This window comes from Mauremys reevesii, linkage group 15 (assembly GCF_016161935.1).
Source record: "Mauremys reevesii isolate NIE-2019 linkage group 15, ASM1616193v1, whole genome shotgun sequence".
NCBI classification, from domain to species: Eukaryota; Metazoa; Chordata; order Testudines; family Geoemydidae; genus Mauremys; species Mauremys reevesii.
Window position 1 is genome coordinate 42,601,362 of NC_052637.1, and position 20,827 is coordinate 42,622,188.

Genomic DNA, 20,827 nt, shown 5'->3' on the forward strand with positions numbered 1-20,827 from the left:
AGGGCATGCTCTGGTTCTACACTCAAAGAAGAACGCGCCTCACGTTAACAATTCTATCAAAACCAGTTTATCAAGTAATATCCTGACTTCCCCAGCCCCAAGAGGCCACACTGCAGTTCCTAAATGAGCGTGGATGCGCACACACACCCATCCGATTGTCCATGCTAGAATGCAGGCAGGATGGATTCTGGTCCTGGGATGGGATTCTCCTTAAGGGATGTGCCATAGAGCCTTACCAGGCTTTTCTCCTGCAGATCAGACTACAGAAATCCTTCTCAGCATGCAATAAAAGCAAAGCAGAACATACCCTTGCCATAGAGGTGTTTATCATGCATCCATCTGCAATTTCTAAAGGGAGTATTTTAAATCTTGCCTTACAAGGGCAGTTTAAGGTTTTTAAGTCTAGTCTTCTCCACTTACATTACAAACAGCTCCACAACGGAGCTTTCACATGGGGGTGCCATCAGTTAGAATTAGATCATCAGGCAAACTGTATTTCAGATGCAAATCCTGGAAGGAAATTGTTCTCCATCAGAGGGTAGTTTCATCTCAGCACTGAGAGATTAACCACCCTATTCTCCTTCCTCTTTCAGGGAAAGTTCCTGCAGCAGCAGCCTTGACTGATCTGAGAGGAGCCCTGTGAATAGGGAATCATTACTGCTCTGCAGGGGGTTTCTGAACTTGCTCCGCTGCTCCCCAGTGAAGTCTAGTTGGAATCTCACCATGCCATGATGCCAGTGCACATTGGGCAGAGGGGAAGTCACTAGCTGCCTACAACTGCTTGCAACTCCAGACAAATGTTTGGTTTGTTTTGGAGGGGGGGGGGGAAGAAGAGGGGGGAAGGAATATGCTGTGCCTTGACCATGACCCAGTATGCAACACACTAGGCACTTTGGAAAGCGTGATCCCTTGGCCAGTGTCTATGTGACCGAGTCACTTAGATGCTTCAGTAAAATTTTACAAAAAGGTCTTCAGAAGCACTTTCCAAAGACAACATCAGTTCCAAGCCCAAACCCAACAGGCTCTACAGTGACCAGTCACTTCATCCAAGCGCTCCATGTCAAACCCCTGTCTGAAATCAGTACACAGCTCCTCCGAGATGCCTCGGAATCTTATTCTTTGTTGCCATAGTGCCTAGAAGCCTTAGTTACAGACCTGGACCCACTGTGCAAGGCATTGCACAACCCTAGTTAAGCAGCACAATGAATCTTTCTCAAAGGGAGAGTCCGCACCATGGCCGCAGGTCTAGTTTTTCTGTGTAGGGAACGAGAGAGGCCAACGGACACTAAAAGGAAACCAGCAGGGAAAGGGTGTGAAAGTCACATTTCAGTGACATGAGAGAGGGCACGTCTACACTGCAGAAAGGCTCAGAGCCCGGGTCACGCTGTGGGGCTAAAAACAGCAGCAGACTGCCTCTTGGGCAAGGATCTCAGAGGCCAGGCTCCAGCCCGAGTGGGAATGTCTCCACTGCTATTTTTAGCCCCACAGCCCGAGTCCACTGACCCAGGCTTTGAGGCTCACTCTTGTTTTTTGGCAGTGTAGTTGTACCCTCAGTTCCCAGGAGAATCAGGCAACTAGTCCATAGTTCCACTGCTGGCTGGGCTGCACCCCACCCCCACCCCAACCTGAGCATACTTGCTCAACCTGCAGCATCCCACACCTAGGAAAGACCCTGAACACCTTAAATTAAAACAATGAGGAGTCCTTGTGGCAACTTAGAGACTAACAAATTTCTTAGCCTTTAAGGTGCCACAAAGACTCCTCATTGTTTTTGCTGATACAGACTAACACGGCTACCGCTCTGAAACCCTAAATTAAGTTCTCCTCCATCCTCTAAAAAGACACTTGGGTGAACACAAAGTCATGATGCTTCAGAATCTAGCACAACCAGCAGCTACAGACACGCTTCGTTTACAATACGCCTGACTACAAGTGGTTTTCCTTTCAGGGCAGCATACAGTGAGATAGCAAATATGCAACTCCCACTCGACAACTCGTTAACAAGGGCTCAGAGTAACTCTAGAGCAGCTTTGTGCACAATAGGTATTGCCCTGCTATTCAGCAAGGATCCACACAAACCACTGGAGAGCCTCACAGTACACCAAGTCAGAGCAGAAGTCTGCCTGTTCTCTGGGTAGTACCCCACCTAATCTGCAGCGTCAATGGAAACAAACATTTGTGGAATTTCTTACTTCATGCACTCTCTCACCAAGTACCTACCTCACAAGGGAGTCTCTTCACTTTCCATATTTATTGAATATCAGTTCTCAGCACATGTCCCTGCCTCTAGAAGCTTCCACTCTAAGACACAGACAACACAAGAGGCACCCTGTGCCGCTACTGCAAACGAAGTGGTGACGACATCCAGGAGAGATCACGGCAGAAAGCTTAATAGCTATTTAAACACAAACATCTGCCAGAGAGGAGGGAGAAGTGATCCTAGTACAGCTTCAGCACCTCTGGCCCTTTCTGTCAAGAGCAGAGAAAGCTCCAAATAGACCTCCAGCTCAAGTCTGGTCTTCCCTTATTTTCCTGATATTTTAAAGATCGAAAGAAGGCAGTGAAATACTGGTCATGTTCTTTGTGCATCAGGAAGAGAAGCACACAAAAGGTAAACACAATTTTTCCCTGTACAAGGCACCTTTAAGGTCCTCTCTGGGGCCCGCAGACAGAAAGTTCCAAAATCAGTTGCTGTTTGTTACTGAGCATCAAGAGCAATGAGGTGATTTTCAGCCTCCCCGCTCCACGAGATGGCATGTCTAGACGTGGAGTTCTGATCAGAGCAGACACCAGAGAGGCACTTCTACTTAAATGCTCAAACCAGAGAGTCTATTACAGCCAGAATGCTTGATTTTTATTCCTTCATCTGTTACTACCTGAGATCATCCTTTCTCCACAATCAGATTTTAGACTAGGAACCAGAGAGCAGGGAATTAAATGTGGGTGGGTGGAGGCCTGAGGGGGATTAGAAAGATTTCAAACAAACAACATTCATTACACCCACAAGATTCAACTCCGAGGAGTGAACAAACACCACCAGGAGGATTAAATAAGCCTGGGTTCTCAAGACAGGCTGCAAGGTTGCACAGAACTAAAGGAATAGAATGTGCGATGGCAGTTTTTCCACTTCTGGCTCAGTCAAAATGGAAAGAGCTCGTTACACTCACACATTCATGCTACAAAAGTTACACCAGGCTGGAAATCTGAGACATGGACTCTACCCTCATAATATTCCTCATTAACTTTTATAAAGGGGTCAGAGTCATTTAACAAAGCCAGAACGTTTCCATTTCTGGAGAGGAAAGGTTAAGCAACCAACTATCTGGATGATAGACAGGACTGCAGAGTTTGGCATTTGGCTGTGTCAGACTTGGCATTCTTCAGAACAAAAATATCCCAACCCAACTGCCTGGTGGGTCTCGCCTACATGCTCCGGTTCTAACTCAGCTGGTTCTCCACCTTCCCAGACTTGATTTGTCTTGTGTATTCCCAAGTTTCACCTCACTTAAAACTTACAAAAATCAAAGATACAAAAAAGGTGTCACAGCCACACTATTACTGACCAATTACGGACTCATTTTTACTATCTAATTATAAAATAAATCAACTGGAATATAAACATTGTACTTGTATTTCAATGTATAGTATATTGAGCAGTATAAACAAATCATTGTTAATGAAATTTTAGTTTGTACTGGCTTCACTAGTGCTTTTTATGTAGCCTGTTGTAAAACTAGGCAAATATCTAGATGAGTTGATGTACCCCCTGGAAGACCTGTGCGTACCCCCAGGGGTACTCATACCCCTGTTTGAGAACCGCTGGTCTAACTGATCGCCATATTTGGGGTCATGAAGGAATTTTCCCCTGGGTCAGATTAGCTGAGACCCCGTGGGGGGAGGGGGGGTTGCCTTTTTCTGCAGCATGAGGCATGAGTCATTAGCAGATTTAAACTAGTGTAAGTGGTGAATTCTCTGTAACTTAAGTCTTTAAACCATCATTTGAGGACTTCAGTAACTCAGCCAGCTTAGTTTCTATTTCAAGAGTGGGTGGGTGAGATTCCGTGGCCTGCAATGTGCAGGAGGTCAGACTAGCAGATCACGATGGTCCCTTCAGACCTTAAAGTCTGAGCCTAGGAGACAAAAAAAGCCCAAGCTAACACCATGTCTACACCACACAGCTTTTAGAGACGTGGCCGGGTTGCTAAAAGTTGGGCAGTGTGAACGCCGTTTGTCAGCACTTTTGCCAACAAAGTACTTCCACCCCCAACGAGCAGAGTTTGCGTGCTCCTGCCGACAACGCAGGTGTTCACACAGGCACTTGCTGCGGCAAAACCTTGTGAATGACGACATGAGTTGTCATTCAATTGCAAGTGTAGACAGTCTAAAAAGAACAGGACAGTCACTGCATAAATCTGGGAACATCTTTTCACGCTGGTAAAGGAGGAAGATAGATCCTCCCCAGACACAAAGGGAGGATTCAGCTTAAGTTTGCTCCATTAATGCAAGATAGTAATTTATTAACTGCCCGTTAAAACTTCTAGTAATGAATGAGGTAACTTAGATCGAAGTAAACAAACAGCTCTTGTTTGATGCTATCACCAAGTGAATTGTATCTTGTTGAAAGGATTGATAAGTTCAAGGTCTTCCCAGGAAAACTAATACCTTCAATCAGGGATGCTGTTTAGAAAGCCAGTTTCAAAAGGTCTCCTCTCCCATGCCCTATGAAGAATTTTCTGATTAGGAATCAAGCTAGGAAGCAGTTTATGTCATTGGCCACATCAGCTCTCCTAGACTTTAGCCACAATTTTAGTCTCCAGTATACTATGCTTTTTAAAATCCATGTGGCAAAAGCTGTAAATATTAGACTACACCCAATAGAATATGAATAACTTAAGCACAGGCTTTTATTTTAGGTCTGCTTATTCAGACTAGAGAGCAAAATGCAAGGTTCGTTAAAATATTTTCATTTTAAATTTTAAGCCCTGAGCCAAGGAGCTGTGCAACAAGAATTAAAAATGCAATACACTTTTTCAAATGCACTGAAAATATTGAAGTCACTCAACCAAAGGAATGCTGGCAGATTATGTATCTATTCAGTATGTACGTTTCAGAAGCCCTTCTTTAAACCTTTATATTCTTCACAAGCTGCAATGAATTCCCACCAGATCACCAAATGAGACATACCAGATTTCAAGTTTCTCTCTCAAATCACTGAAGCCATTAAAAAAAGGGAAGCAAAAAGTTTAATATAAATGGGAAAGTTATGGTCTCATATGGCTGAACTATTTTTGCTAAAACTAAATGGAAATACTTGTATAACCCTTATTGGTGGTGCTCCATGCACAATCAAGGAGATCAGATTTCTTTTTAGTGTTCATTTATTACACAGAAGCAGATTACTGTGGGCAGTTTTAATCTGATAAACTAGATGTCAATAAGACATTTAATGCTTCTCCACAAAAGCTTCAGATTAAGCCAGCGTATTGTGCATAGCTGGTCCAATGTCAGAATCAGTGTAGGATTTACAGTACACTAAAGCAGTCAGGTCTATGGAATTTTGTGTGGAATTTACTGAAAGCAGGACTGATCCAATCTGAAGACAGGGGGCTTATAGCCCCTAATTTTGGAAGCCTCCTAAAGTCACCTCACCTGAAGCCTTTGTTCATAATCAACTGCTCCTTAGAGCTATTACCGAGTACCAAGGCAGTTACCTAGTACGGTACTCTGGCTAGCAAGACCAGCAGGTAGAATCAGTAGGAAAGAATAGTTTACTTCCATTCCGGAAGACAAGGCAAAATGTCTAAGGATACGTCTACATGGCAAAAAGCCCTTAGCAGCAACTCTCAGAGCCTGAGGGACAACTGACTTTGGGCTAAAAACAAACCGTTCCCACTCAGGCTGGAGCCTGGGCTCTGAGACCTTCCCTCTTTGCCAGGTTTCAGAGCCCAGGGTCTAGCCTGAGCAGGAATGGCTACATAGCTCTTTAACCCCAGGAGCCTGAGTCAGTTGCCTCAAACTTTGAGACTCGCTGCTGTGGGTTCTTATTTCTGCAGTGTAGACATACCCTAGGGCAACTGAACGCTGCGCAAGGGACGATGGTGCATCTATGAAGGGGAGCTTGGGAGAAAGGAACATATTTATGTGGAGCTGAAATGAGAGTGAGAGAGAGAGAGAGAGAACTCAAGAGTTAAGGCAGGACACGTGCCAGACTGACCAAAAAGGTGGAAATGCAGTTCCCTGAATGCTTTATCTCAAGAGTAAATAGAAGGGAAGGGAAGGGAAGGGAAGGGAAGGAAGAGCCACTGAACGGGTTAGAACTGATGGTGCCATTGGAGTAATACTAATCTGCTGGGCAAATACAAGTCATGGGGTGCATTCAAATAGGAAAACTGCAGACAGCATGTACCAGAGCCAGCAATTTGCTCTGTTGCAGTCAGCAGGGTCCAGCTAGCAAATCCAGCTCCAGCAGCATACAGCTGGGTCTGGCCCCTAAAACGCTGTAGGAGATTTCTGCCAAAACGAGCACTCCTGTTCAGACACCAGAGTAAAGGTTCACATCGTCCTCTCCTTGCAGCCTACCTCTTCTGCCTTTCAAAGGGGCAGGAACTAGCTAGTTGGCTGGCACCGTTTAGCTTTTTTAAAAGTCGGACACCTTTGCTCTAACAGTTCAAGCAAACTCACTCCCCCAAACTCTTCAAACCCAAATGCTGTCAATGGTCAGTAAAAACAAAGCATCCAAGATTATGCAACCGTTTCATCCACAGAAATAGTTACAGCCATTATAGAACCCCGTAGAAAATGGGTTATCAATAGGAGCCTGAGCAGAGTCCACAACTCAAACATCTTCACATTAACTCAGCTAAGTCAGGCCTGCCAGTGGAGTTTGCCTTAGCAGTGGCTGCAAACACTCATAACTGGAATGATGTTTCCAAACCACATCCTCTTCTAACCCAGATAAAAAGACATGGGCAGCTGCTCAGGAACCCTTCCCCCAGCAAGCAACCTGGGGAAAAAAAAAGCCACGCGTTTGTGCCAAGCAATCACAATGATTCATGTGTTAAGAAAATAATTTGCATTCCCATCTTCAGAGGTAAGAGGGGTAAGGGAGATATCCATTTGACACTTAGCCACTATTTATCCCACTCAGACAGAGCTCAAGTAGTAGCAGCCAAGAAGTCTTTGAAATATGCTTGCTGCCTCGCAGCCTGCATTCTGCTGTTGGTTATATGAAAGGCAGAGACTGCCTCTTCTCCTGCGAGGACAGGAAAGCAACAGCTGCACTTTTCAAAAGTCACTGCCCCAGCACAGTCATCAGACCTAACCTGTGTGTTTACCTAACATGGGACAAAAAACATGCTTTGATCTTTAACTTTAAATAACTGGAGGCTTGTGATGACTTTTCCTGGCAATGCACACTAACACACCACATATCCAGACAAAACACAGTGAATCTCATCCAGACTGGAGGTGGATTTATTCCACCATCACAAAAATTCCACCTAGACGGTCCATCTGTTGCAGGTTTGCCCAACCATATTCTAGATGATCACTCTAAAAAGACCAAATAAAAACCAGTCAACTGAGATGTTTCTTTCCCCTTATAAAAGGGCAATGTCAGATGGCTTCCTTGTTTTTTTAAAGGAGGAGCATGCCAACTGAGCTCATGTTAGTTGAAATTCGTTTGTACAGCATCGTCAGCTAGGACACCAGGAACCGCACTTGGTCACTTACTGTGTGGCCAACAAGGCTGCTAGCTCTTAGTTAAAGCTAGTATTTCAAATCCAAAGGGACATCCCTGGCAGAGGCCACCCATTGGAGATAGGTAGGGTGGGAACTCCACATTAGATCTGACAACATACCTCTTGAGCTGAATCTGGTTTCAGTCCTGTTACTTAAAAACACTGACTATTTATATGATTAAGCTGCCTGACTTACCCAGTTCTTTAGATCCTTGGCTTTCACTGGCCAACTCCCCCATTTTAACCAGAGCATCAAAATAGCCTTTTGCAGCATACGTTACACCTGGAAAACATCAGGAAATAAAAATGATTCATTAGCTTCGGGGCTTAGAATAATTTCTACAATGCCCAACAAGGTGCTAGATGCTGTCCAGTATAAACAGACAAGGTCCCTGGGTCCACAGAGCTTGCAATTTAATTGGAGATAGAAGACAATGAATAGGGGTAACAAATTGGAAGGGAGGGGGTCAGGACGAGGCAGGGAAAGGGCTACAGCATTAAGATTATGGGGTCAGTCATACAAAAAAAGTAGCACATAAGAACTGGATACTTTTCCCCAAATGCTTCAGCATGACTATTGTGGCCTATAATAATGCTTTTATTGTTCAGAAAAAAATCACTTCTAAATAACTGACTATCACTGACTTTCATTACAGTTCATTCTTGTAGCTAGTTTGTTGACAATCCAACTACACACATCACTTTTAATCAGATAAGTAGGGAGAGGGTTCCTCTAATCACAAGAACGTGGTGTAAAGCTTTTGGTCAACACCATTAAATTATGTGCTGTTTCTTCCAACATGTGTTACTGATTAAGATAGCCCTTCTGAAGGGCACCTGAAGAAATTAAGATCAGAACTACAAAATAGAAAGGCAATTTAAAAAAAGTTACAGGAAGCCTTGTGCTGTAACGTTTATTCTGGATATGGAGGTGAGGCTAGAGTCGGGGTCTCAAAGCAGGTTTTCTCCAGAGTGCTTTTAGATATCAAGGGTAATATGTTAATTTTATTCTAGGCATAGGCTTTAAAAAAGCCCCAAGAAACACCCACACACTACAGACTCAGATTAAGTTAGCAACATTTTAAATAAGAGACTCTCCATTTCTTGTCCAGGTCATTCAGGGATGTAATAAATAAAGTCACCTTTATTCTCAAATACCAACAGCTTTTTTCCCCTGCAAGATTTTGTGCATTTCCTCCTCAGGAGGAATTTGATTTTTAAATGCAGCCCACACAGAATGAGAGACTTAAAATGAAATTAATAAGAAAACACCCACCCAATTCTTGAACCACAATTCAGTTAAGGTGGCTTAATGCAGCTGGAGGTCACTGCTGCATACAGGGCACCATTAAGTACCAGTCCCCCAGGAGATTACCGCAAGAGTCCAGAAGAGCAGGAACAATTATATTTTTCTTTAGTTTGTGGAGAATGCTAAATGAGTCTCATTGGTTATCAACAGCCAGTGCATGTGTGGGGATTAGGGGTGGCTGTTCAAAGGAGTCGTCTCTGAAATCTCAGCCAAAGGATGTGATACTGTAGAAGTCTGAGTCACCAGATAACAGGGGACTTTTTTTCTTTTTTTAATTAAAAAAAGAAAAAAAGGAGGCTGTAACTGAATGCAGAACTTAAACAGGCAGGTAGAGATAGGAACTGAACTCTAAGGATCCCAGGGCCATCTACAATAGAGGCTTTCATATACTGATTCTTATAACCTCAGCTGAATCCTTCGGGACTTCTCTGAAAGTAAGCAGCAATTAAATTCTACACACCAGCTCAGTTCTGAGAAGAAACCGCCAATAGCACCCAGCTGGACTCAGATCGGGAAGCTTTGTAAAACGAGCACTACTGCGTATTTTCAAGGTTACAGATGATTGAGCTGGATGGACTCCACTTGCTAGGTTAACCTAGAAAACCTGCTTAGACATTAATAGTGAGAACTAGCAAAGAGCAAACGGGGGAGGTTATGGAAGGGCTCAGACCCAAAGGGGACATGGGAAGGTGGTACGCTATAGGCATCAGTAGTTCTGTCCAAACGTTATTTTGGGAAAAAAGAATCTCAAGACTGAAATCAAGATGGAGCTCTCAGATTCCACATTATCACTACAAATTAGATGCACTGAGCTTTACTTTAAAGCTCAGAGACTTCACTTTGCTGTGCACCCCTTTCCATAAAAGGATGCCCCAGGACAGACTCACTTGAGAACTGGACCACAAGATTCTAGGGCTGTACAAGAAGGAGCATTGCCAGCAGATAGAGAGACATGATGATTCCCCTCTATCCGGCATTGGTGAAGCCCCATCTGGAGTACTGTGTCCAGTTTTGGGCCCCACACTACAAGAAAGATGGAAAAATTGGAAAGAGTCCAGCGGAGGGCAACAAAAATGATTAGGGGGCTGGAGCACATGACTCCTGAGGAGAGGCTGAGGGAACTTTGATTGTTTAGTCTGCAAAAGAGACTGCAGTTTCAGCATTGAGCTGGGGGGGGGTTTGGACTCGATGACCTGAAGTCCCTTCCAACCCTGATATACTATGATTCTAAGATGTTTTCATGGAGCTCCTTTAATATGAACTTGTTCCCAAAAAAGAAAAAAAACCAAAAACCCACACCTAATGAAATATTTTCCATGGATCAAAAGACAGATGAAAAAGGGACAAACAACAACAGGGTGTTCACAAATGAGGAGACGATCCCTCTAAGGAAGGGCAAGTCTATCCCATTGCCCAATTTAAAAATCGGGTCAACAGGCGATCGGCAACATTCAAATAGCCAAGTCCAGATTAGTGAGCCAATGGATAGCTTCAGAAATGACTTGGTGTAAGCTTGAGATGCTACTGGCAAATGATTGAAGCAGACATGGATTTACTGTGTGGCCTATAGTTGAGACAATATGACTGTGTCACAATCATCCAGAGGAGTAAGATGAACCATTTCACAACATGAGAAAGGGGTTTTGCAGAAGCTTTAAATAAGGTGGTGAACAAAGCTCAGTCACCAATTGAAATTAATAGGCAGCAGGTTTAAAACAAGTGAAAGGAAGTATTTCTTCAAGCAACACACAGTCAACCTGCGGAACTCTTTGCCAGAGGATGTTGTGAAGGCCAAAACTAACGGGGTTCAAAAAAGAACTAGATGAATTCATGGAGGACAGGTCCATCAATGGCTATTAGCCAGGATGGGCGGGGATGGTGTCCCTAGCTTCTGTTTGCCAGAAGCTGGGAATGGGTGACAGGGGATGGATCATTGATTCCCTTCTCTGTTCATTCCCTCTGGAGCACCTGACATTGGCCACTGTAGGAAGACAGGACACTGGGCTAGATGGACCTTTGGTCTGACCCAGTGTGGCCGTTCTTATGTTCAGTTTTCTGGGATCAGCTTGACACAATGCAGCCCTTCAACTTCTGCAGCATATGCAACCCAGTTCAGTTTGCAGATGTTTTGGCATGGTTTCAGCATTGATTCAAGCAACAGACCTCCGAAGCCGCCACACACAATAACGGGCTGTGTTGGCTGCTGGGAAAGTTTCCCAGCACTGGTTCTGAAGCTTGCAGAGAAACATTTACTGTCTTTCACCAGACAGCGGTCCAGATTGTGTTCAGTATTTCATCCTACCAAGCAAAGATCCCTTCATTGTTGGGGTCTAAAGGAAGGTGTACAGTTATGAACTAGGCCCAACCTGTAAGTTGCTCACCAGCTGCATCATTTCTCAGACAGACACATTGTGAGTGGTGACTACTGAAATCACACCGAGGTACAAAGCTGGGTGGGAAAGAGATGGCAATACAGGCTTCAAAATTTGGAGGTTTATAGATGCTCATTGTGGTCGGATGTCCAATTCTTATCACAGTAATAGGGATGCCCATGGTCTTGGATTCCTCTGGGCTGAGATATCTTTAAGACTATGCCTGATGTACATGGCAAGGCTAAATTGTGTCATTCATGGTGGTCATGAGTTGGCAGCCATGAATTCTACATCTTACAGGCTGCAGCATGAGTTTCTTGTAGAGTAACCATGTCAATATCACCCTCCTTATGCACTCTGGACAGATTGTCACACTTAGCATACGACAGACCTTCCACATCAAGTTGGTGCACACAGCAGCTGTCCTATAGTTCTCCTGTGCTGTGCTAGACAAGGACTCAATTTCACGTTACTAATCATATCAGGAGATTGATATCCGGTGGCTTTCAGGAGCAAGATGACAACCTTTAATTGACGCTTCTGTTATGGGTTATTAACAACTCAACACACATAGTCAGAAAGCTACCAGACACCGATGTGTCAATCTCCCGGTAGGATCAGCAATGTGAAATCTATAGCCAGACAACCTGCCACAAAAGGGGTGATACAGGAAGCACTGCATTAAGTTCTGTGCCCTTGTTATTTAGGAAATCAGACTAAGTGATTAAAGTGGCCCCTTCTGGCCTTAAAAAAAAAAAAATCTATGAAAGCCAACAGGCCATTTAGTGATTTAAATCTATGTTTCTTTAACTACCTCCAAAAGGACCGGATATTCAAAGTGAGTGACTTCACATCTGAGGGAACTGGGGTTATTTAGTCTGCAAAAAAGAGAAGCATGAGGGGGATTTGATAGCAGCTGTCAACTACCTGAAGTGGAGTTCCAAAGAAGATGGTGCTCGGCTGTTCTCAGTGGTGGCAGATGACAGAACAAGGAGCAATGGTCTCAAGTTGCAGTGGGGGAAGTCTAGGTTGCATATTAGGAAAGACTTTCACTAGGAGGGTGGTAAAGCACTGGAATGGGTTACCTAGGGAGGCTGGAGGAATCTCCATCCTTAGAGGTTTTTAAGGCCCGGTTTGACAAAGCCCTGGCTGGAATGATTTAGTTGGTGTTGGTCCTGCCTTGAGCAGAGGGTTGGACTAGATGACCTCCCGAGATCTCTTCCAACCCTAATCTTCTATGATTCTATTTTAAGAAGTGGTTAGCTAGACCAGTGGTCTCCAAAGTGGGGTGCGCAAGAGAATCCTTCAGTGTGCGCGGCTTTTTTTTGGCGCATGGGGCAGCAAAAATGGTAGAGCTGGCCCTGCAGCGCAGCACGGGGTGCGTGCTCAAAATTTCTTTTACTGATAGGAGTGCGTGATCAAAAAAAGTTTGGATACCACTGAGCTAGACTACCTAGTTCTGTGCACTCCCAGCCTTGAAATGGCAGCCTTTAAAACATCAGAGTCAAAAATTAAAATCTCCATTTTAAATAAGGGTTTTTAAAACAATATTTTAAAAATATTAAAGTGGCAAGATGGTCTTTTAAAAAAAAAGATTGTAAATATGGTTCTCTCACCAACTAACAGCCAAATCTTTACTGCTCAAGTCCTTTTCAAGCTCATCATTCTTAAGGTGCTTTGGGGACCAGGCTTCTTCAGGCAATGAGCGCCTGGGAGAGGCTTAGCGCCTCATGTCATAATAATGACATTTGAATCCTAATTAAAAAACCCTCTGCAATTTTCCCCTGCCCTATGGAGAAAAGGCATCCAGTGTCATTTCAAAATTCCAGAACAATGCTGCCCGACTGCACCCAGTACTTCTGTCTGCCTCTGCCCAGAACCGCCCTTCCCCGAATACCACAGGAACCACTGCACCAAGGGTTTCAGCACTGAATGCATTTGCAGCACAACTTCACTTACTTGCCAAGGCTTTTTCATAGTTCTTCCCCATGGAAATGAAGTTCCTGAGGCTGGGATTGAACTGTTCCATGATTGTCTGAAGGAAAGAGCACAAGAAGTGGGAGACATTAGCAAAGCTGGTTGAGTGAGGGACAATTAAGAGCCAGAAGGGCTCCTTGCAGCAAGACTGAGCATCTCCAGGTCTGTTTTGTGTACGCACACAGAGTGGCTGATTCATCACATACACACATGCTGCCATGCACAGCAAAGTCCCAGAAGCAGAGAGTCCTCCCACACAGCCCTCTATAGACAAACACAATCCAAACTTACTGATGTTTTACAAGGGAATATTGGCTGCACATACACAGCCCAGTTTTAAGTATGCAATGTTTTATGAATATTCCAGACACCATGACAATTTTATTTTCCTAGAAGGATATTTATTTTTTCAGCGCTGGCAATATGAAGTCCAAAGTGTAATAGGATCATAGGATGATCTATGATCACAAGAGCTGGGGATAAACTAGAATCATTCTTAAATCAAATGGATAAAACAGCAGAGTTGACAGAAAGCGATCTGGTTGGCTAAACAGAAGTACTGTTCATATTATCTATTTTGTATTTATACCCATGTATTGTCCTCCCTTTCTTGAAAGGAGATGAATGTATCAGAAGGACACATAGGTGGCATCAATGTAGAAATATACTTCTATTTATGGGGTACCAAGAATGCTTTTGTACCTGGATATACCACCATGTGGTAGGTATACCAAATTGCATTTAGTGAAGCTGTGTAGAGAAGCACCCACTCATGCATCTTCCTTTGATGGTATCTGCAAAAGCCTTCTAAGAAAACAAAACAAACTGACTGCTTTCCCCCTAATTTTTCAGCTTAGTTATAATATTTCAGAACATATGTTTGCTTCAGCTCTCCATATATTATAATATGGCAAAATGTGTGCAGCAGAATTTTTAAATATTTCTAGGTCTAAATGCAAGCTAAAGAGAACATACACATTAGCTTCTTTCATAGGATAAGAACACCCTCCCTTTTGGAAGAATGTGTGTGTAGCAACCACAGCAATACCAGCTAGAGGGGTGATATTAAGACAAAGGCAGGCTTCTCTTAGCTTACATTGGTCATTACCCAGCAACTGCTGAATCAGCTCAACAGATTAAGAAAGAGGATGTAAGGGACCTTTCATTTTCTTCCATCAAGGGCAACTCCTCCACAGAGCTATTCCTCAGGATGTGCTCCAGCAGCCTGCCATTTGGCACAGAACTGATACCTAGCATGAGTCCAAGAACCCAGAGATAACTGCAGCCCTCAGGAACATCCTAGGAACTTCTCCTTCAGCTCCTCTGGCTGGCACTAGCCATAGCTGAGTCTGTCATGAAGAGTTAGGGTTTGATATACAGATTTCTGGTTTTGATACAGTCACTGCCCATTGATAGCGAATAGTTGGACAATGGAGCTACTTAGGTGGCATTCTCAGCCTTTTCCTAGCAGGATGCACATACCATGGCTGATCCAAAACAAAAAACACTTACCACTTGCCTGGAATTTGCCTTTAGTAATTTAATTTAAAGAACACAAACAAACAAAAAACTTAGCTTGAACTGCCCCCCCCCGTACCTCTGTCTTAGCCCCTCCCCTTCCTCAGAAAGAGGCTTAAACCCCCCCTTATGCTACTGTGTGGGGACCAGTAGGGCTCAGCTGGTCAGAAATAGCGAGTCAGCAGAAATAACTTTATAACCGTGCAATAGTCTAGCATTTGGGGGAGTCAGCAAAAGAGCTCTGTCCTAGACCTTGCTACCCTGTTATAGGAACTTTTAAACAAGTGACAGGAGATAAATTAATGCACTGAAGATTTAATTGAGACCAAAAAATTCAAAAACACGTTAAAGACTCATTACTTATTCTGGCTAGTCCAGAATTATCTAGTTCTGCACCAGCCTTTCACTTCAAGAGCCACCGTAAGTCAGACCAGCCGCAGAACTGACAACAAACGGCACAAGGGAACACATTTCAGGGACTGCCTAGGGTATCATCACAGGTCAACAGGGAAGCATCAGTCAGATCACTCACTTGACAGAAGAGGATTTGGAGTAGGGTATTAAATGTTATTTAAGAGCAGATGACAGAATAAATGGCAATCACAATGAATGAATCCTTCAGGCAGAGTTCACTCCAGCCTGGGGTCAGGCCGTGTGCAGCAAGGCAGAACCTGTGCTCGGAATGGCTAATATTGCTGCTTCTTGTCAGTTCTATTGTAGTTGGGAGGGAGGGGACAGGAAACGCCAATACACTTTCTGGATAGGGAGGGTATTTTCACTTCAGTGGGAAAGCGCTTACTTTTTTCCTAGCTTTACACACAGTGATCAGATCACCACCAAAGAATGGATCTTTGTAAGTTTGTAGCAGGCTGTGAATGGCTTGTCCTACCCTGCTCCGCTCCAATAAGTCATTCAATCTCCTTGTAACTATGACATCTTAAAAACTAGACCCAAGTTCTCCAGCTGAGCTCTGTGGGAAGGATAACCAAGTCTCCATCCTCTCACTGACCCTTGAACTAAACTCTGGCTGTACAGGGGGAGCAACCTGGCAGCTAACACAAGCCTGGGGTAGCTACTGAATATTTGCCTGTCTTTGTAAAGAGTCCCCCACCCACCTTCAGCAAAAAGCAGTCCAGGATAAGCGAGGGCCAGTCGACAAGGACAGGGATATGAAATTCAGTTTAATACCTAAATATATCTGTGTGTCCCTAAAGTGTGAATGAGCATTCCCCATGGAGAAAGGGGGGGGGTCACAAGGCACTCACCCTCACACCACACAGACTGTTACACATTTCTGGAAGGGGCGGGGAGGAGACAGACAAACCCTTACATTGAATAAGCTGATTAAACATCTGTCACCTCATTTGAAGCTGGCCAAACACCATAAAGCTCATTTTCTGCCTGAAGCATTTTGATCCTTAGTTCCTGGTGCCTGTTCTTTTGAGAGGAGAGACTGTTTACAGTAATTTGCTTCTGCAGATACATCCACAGCCACGGATGTTGATCAGCATTGCTCTGTCTTTGCCATCTCAAAAGTTTAGACCAGCAGGTTATTAATTTCAATAAGCTGCCATCTCACCATGGGATACATTTGAGCACAGGCTGCAGTTTAATACACTATTTAGTAGTAATACTTTAGACTTCAATGTTTGTTAGCTCAGGAATTTGTTTTAATCCTCAGCAATGCCAATGGCTTTCCTCCAGCACTTTTCCTAGCAGGCCAGCAAGAGTGAGAAGTGAGCGCTGAAGCCAGTCAGCTGACCAAGGGAGCAGACCACCTCTGTCCTAGCCAGACACTCATTGCGCTCTGGGCAGCTTTCCAGAGAGACCAAAAGAGCAAACATCTAAGACAACATTCATCTAAGCTAGATCCAGCTGCGAAGCTTTGGCATGAACTCCCCCTGCCACCACCCTGGCTTTGAAGGCACTTGAGCAAAAAGGTACAGAGACACAGGGTTAGATTTGCATTGCGCAGTATGCGCAAAGTACTCCAAGGGGTGAGATAGACCCCCTGGGTATACAGGGTGAATGTTAAAATGTTAGCATGTTGGGCTAACTAGGAATTTTACTGCTAATTAATGGTGTCGGTCACCCTTTGCCATTTGGATCAAAATATTTCAGACAAATGCTTCTACAGCTTTTAGTGAACATTCATTGGTAGAGCAAAATGACCTTGCAGCAACAAGCTGTTTCATGGATTATCTTCCACAATTATAGGAAACAATTACCTAGGAGACGTTAGTTACCACTAAGGGACAGAGAATTCACATATCATTCCTTAGGTCACATTTAATGCATATGAAATTTGGTAGAAAATTATGCCTGCAAGTTACTATAGTTCCTGCATATTCCCTCCACTGACCAACCTTTGGTATCTCCACGACCATTTACAAGCTTGACAACTCTACCACATAGATCAGTTAGAAATGGGGCCAGTCCCCTTTCTCCAGCCTTCAAAACACATAGCAACCATCATCATTTCAGGCAGAGCTGTTTCAATACTATAAGCTTTTCTCCATTCGATGCTCAGCCCCAGCAATCCCAGGCTGAACAATGTTTACACAGAAGAAATATTGGCAGGATTTCTGTGGGGAAGGATTTTGAATATGTTTGCTAGGTTAACAGCAGTAAAAAAAAAATCAATATAAAAAAATCAGTTTTGAAGCAGTGTCTGAGGGGATATAGATCTTATCTAAGGAAAGAACTTGGATACATAAAATTTACATAAAATAATTTAATGGAATCTACAGGCTGAAGAAAGCAATATCCCAAATCAGAACTAACGCAGAGCTTTTATTGCTACAGCAAGAATTTTAACAGTTTCCCCATGTGTCACTGAGGGCTGGTCACCGTGGGCTGCCTTGTACAATGCATCTTGGGACCTGCAAGTCAAACCTACTTTATTTTCTTGGGTGTAAAGTCTATGCCCACTGTATGAAACAAGCCTAAGTCTCATTCTGGAACTGGTTAAGTCCTGTGTGGCGATTAACCTACTGCACAGGTACAAGCAACAGAGGTAAATACTCTTTGTAAACACAGGGCATCTTGTGGATAAGAAGGGAATCAAACATGGGACTCATCCCTAAATGTGCACATCTGAAGCCTGTTACATAAAAAGCTTAGACTTCACCCTTTAGCCACTAAGAACATGTTTCTACCCATTGTTACACAACTAAGGACAGCCACTTTAATACAGCAAATTATGAGACAGGGGCACCATCTAAAAAGGGGACAACTGTAATGGAATAAAAGGAAGCCAACAACTCATTGGCTGATTAAAATGTGCCCAACTTAACAGGAGGTTTGCTGGCCGTGAATGTTTTTAGAAACTCCTTTCATTGTGGTAACGGCCCTTGTAATGAACCAAGCCACAATGCAGAAATGAAACTATGCAATCATGCTGCTGCTCCAAAATAAAAGGTGGCAAAAGAGCTTTTCACTTCTAAGCCTTTGGACTCTCAAGGTGGGGAGAGCAGGACGGAGTGTCTAGAATTAATGTCAAGTATCAGAGGGTTAGCGGTGTTTCTTGCTTTTTACAGATCTAGACTAAGAGTCCTGTGGCACCTTATAGACTAGGGGTAGGCAACCTATGGCACGCGTGCCAAAGGCGGCACGCGAGCTGATTTTCAGTGGCGCTCACACTGCCCAGATCCTGGAGACTGGTTCGGGGGGCTCTGCATTTTAACTGAATTTTAAATGAAGCTTCTTAAACATTTAAAAAACCTTATTTACTTTACATACAAACAACAGTTTAGTTCTATATTATAGACAGAGAGAGACCTTCTAAAGACATTAAAATGTATGACTGGCATGCAAAACCTTAAATTACAGTGAATAAATGAAGACTCGGCACACCACATCTGAAAATCTATAACAGGGGTCAGCAACCTAACAAATGTATTGGAGCATAAGCTTTCGCGGGTGAATACCCTCTGACAAAGTGAGTATTCACCCACAAAAGCTTATACTCCAATACATTTCTTAGTCTATAAGGTGCCACGGGACTCTGTGGCTTTTTTCTAGCATTAATGTAGCTTTGTATCAGGCTAGCCCAGAGAAAACTGGAGAGAGCCCATTTTTCCCCCCTTTCTTAAAGGCTCTGGTAACACAAGTTTGCCCTGTATATTAAATGCACTACAGATACTAGTCTATTGCACCAAGTGATCCAGCAAAACCCTGGAATTATTTCTATTAAACTACTTGTTGCAGTGCTACAGAGCAGCTGGCTGTAGCATCAGCAGCACTGATGAGGCTCACCATGAGGCCAAGTGGGCAGAGAGGAGCAAGGATTTGGAGAGCCTTTACCACCCCTCCACAAACCAGACCTTCCTTAAAACAGAGAAGGTCCATTGAAAGTTCACACTGCAGAGAAGAGTCCTCCATGCCTCAACCAAGGCTCACACAGACAAGGTAAACAGATGCGTCTTTCTGCAGCTATGTTTTCTGGCACCTTGCTGGGTCAAGATTGGTAGAAGGGTAAAGCAACGCCAATATTCAGCAAAACCCTGGTAGTGAAAGAAACCACATTCTTGCTCAAATTCTGCCCCATCAGCACCACGCACAAGTTGTCTGCCTTCCATATGCTGTCTGGGCAGAGTCTGAAAACTGGCAGCTAAAGGTTGAAAGGGCTTTGTTTTGTTCCACTGCACTAAATTCCTCGGTAATACTGCTCAGCTCTCTGGGATTGTTCTGCCTTTATTCAGCTGCCAAAAACTAAACTAATGCAAAGCACGAGGTCTCCACGACAGTTCTACTGAATTAAAGAGCGGGAGAAGAGAAGCTCCAGAGGTGATAGAGACAAGTGCTATGATTCCTCCCAGAAAAGCAGAGGGATGCATCCACTGCTAGGGATGCAAAAGTTTAGCTGTGCTCAGACCAGCCCATTATAGAAATCTGAAGTCCTCCTGTGTAGGGAGAGGGAGTATTTTAGGCAACTTTTGTGCAAGGGTTCTACTGGGTAGGAAATAAACAGAATTCCCTTAAAAACTTTGAAAAAATCAATTTTATTAATTAAACTGAAGAGGAAAGAGGCAGCACATTTCTCCTGACAGTATCACCATAGTCTCAAACTGCCTCCAAAGCTGAACGTGAAGTCCTGTTCCACTCTCCTCTAGGAGGCACAGGGAGACTGTTAGAAGACAGCAGAGTCTTTGACATCAGTTGATTAGATAGTGCTGTGCACCCCGTCAGCAGAATGAGACAGGTGTCGTCAATCAGTAGAGGAAGTGAACATTTTGTATTACACATGCTACTCTGGACAGAGAATGAACAGAGCATGTCAGTAACATGCATGCTTCATCAATTATCCCTCCAGCAGCTATAGCCAGGCCTCATTTTGATTAGCCCAGAAGGTCTCACCTCCATCTTTGCGCTGTGCATAACAATACTAGTAGGCTTCTGCAGTAGCTCAGTGCGTGGTCTTGGACAAGACATTTATGCTCTGTGCCCGAGTACCCCACAATAATTCCTGCCTACAAGGGGCTGAAGAAGTGAAGAGCACCAGCTGTGAAGAGGAGGTCCTTAATGCTAGATCTATTTTCCCTGCTCATGGACATGCTCCAGGCCATTGCAAGCACATGGCTGCGGCTCAGCTCACTGTTTCTTCATCCTGACTAAGGGCCATGTTATAAAACAAAGGATCCCATACTGGGTCAGAAGGGCATTGCTGGGGAACCTGGGGAGCTGTTTTGGCCACTAGTGCTACCTGCCCCTTGTTTCCCAGCTGCTAAACTCCATTACAGGTCAGCTAACACCCACCTAAAGGCTTGCCGCCTACTACTACTATTGTTTAATACCATTGTAGCACTAACACGCCAAGGCTCCAACCAAAACCTGTTGTTTTAGGTGCTGTACAGACAGAGAGGACGACAAGGTTCCTGCCCCAAAGAGCTTATACAAGCAGCTGCTGAAGT

General features: G+C 43.9%; 1 protein-coding gene across 5 annotated transcripts in view; it reads right to left on the bottom strand.

Moving 5' to 3' along the window:
• The window catches only part of BAIAP2 (BAR/IMD domain containing adaptor protein 2), an 85,331-nt gene that overhangs the window by 57,324 nt on the left and 7,180 nt on the right, over positions 1-20,827 (bottom strand). For all 5 annotated transcript variants that reach the window (XR_005588617.1, XM_039502412.1, XM_039502411.1 and 2 more), the window contains exons 2-3: positions 13,380-13,455; positions 7,936-8,022 (exon numbers count right to left, since the gene is read on the bottom strand). Coding sequence is in view for 4 of the 5 variants with exons in the window: in XM_039502412.1 (XP_039358346.1) it covers positions 7,936-8,022; positions 13,380-13,455 (163 nt within the window). In the remaining variant the exon portion in view is untranslated. The remainder of the gene's footprint in view (positions 1-7,935; positions 8,023-13,379; positions 13,456-20,827) is intronic.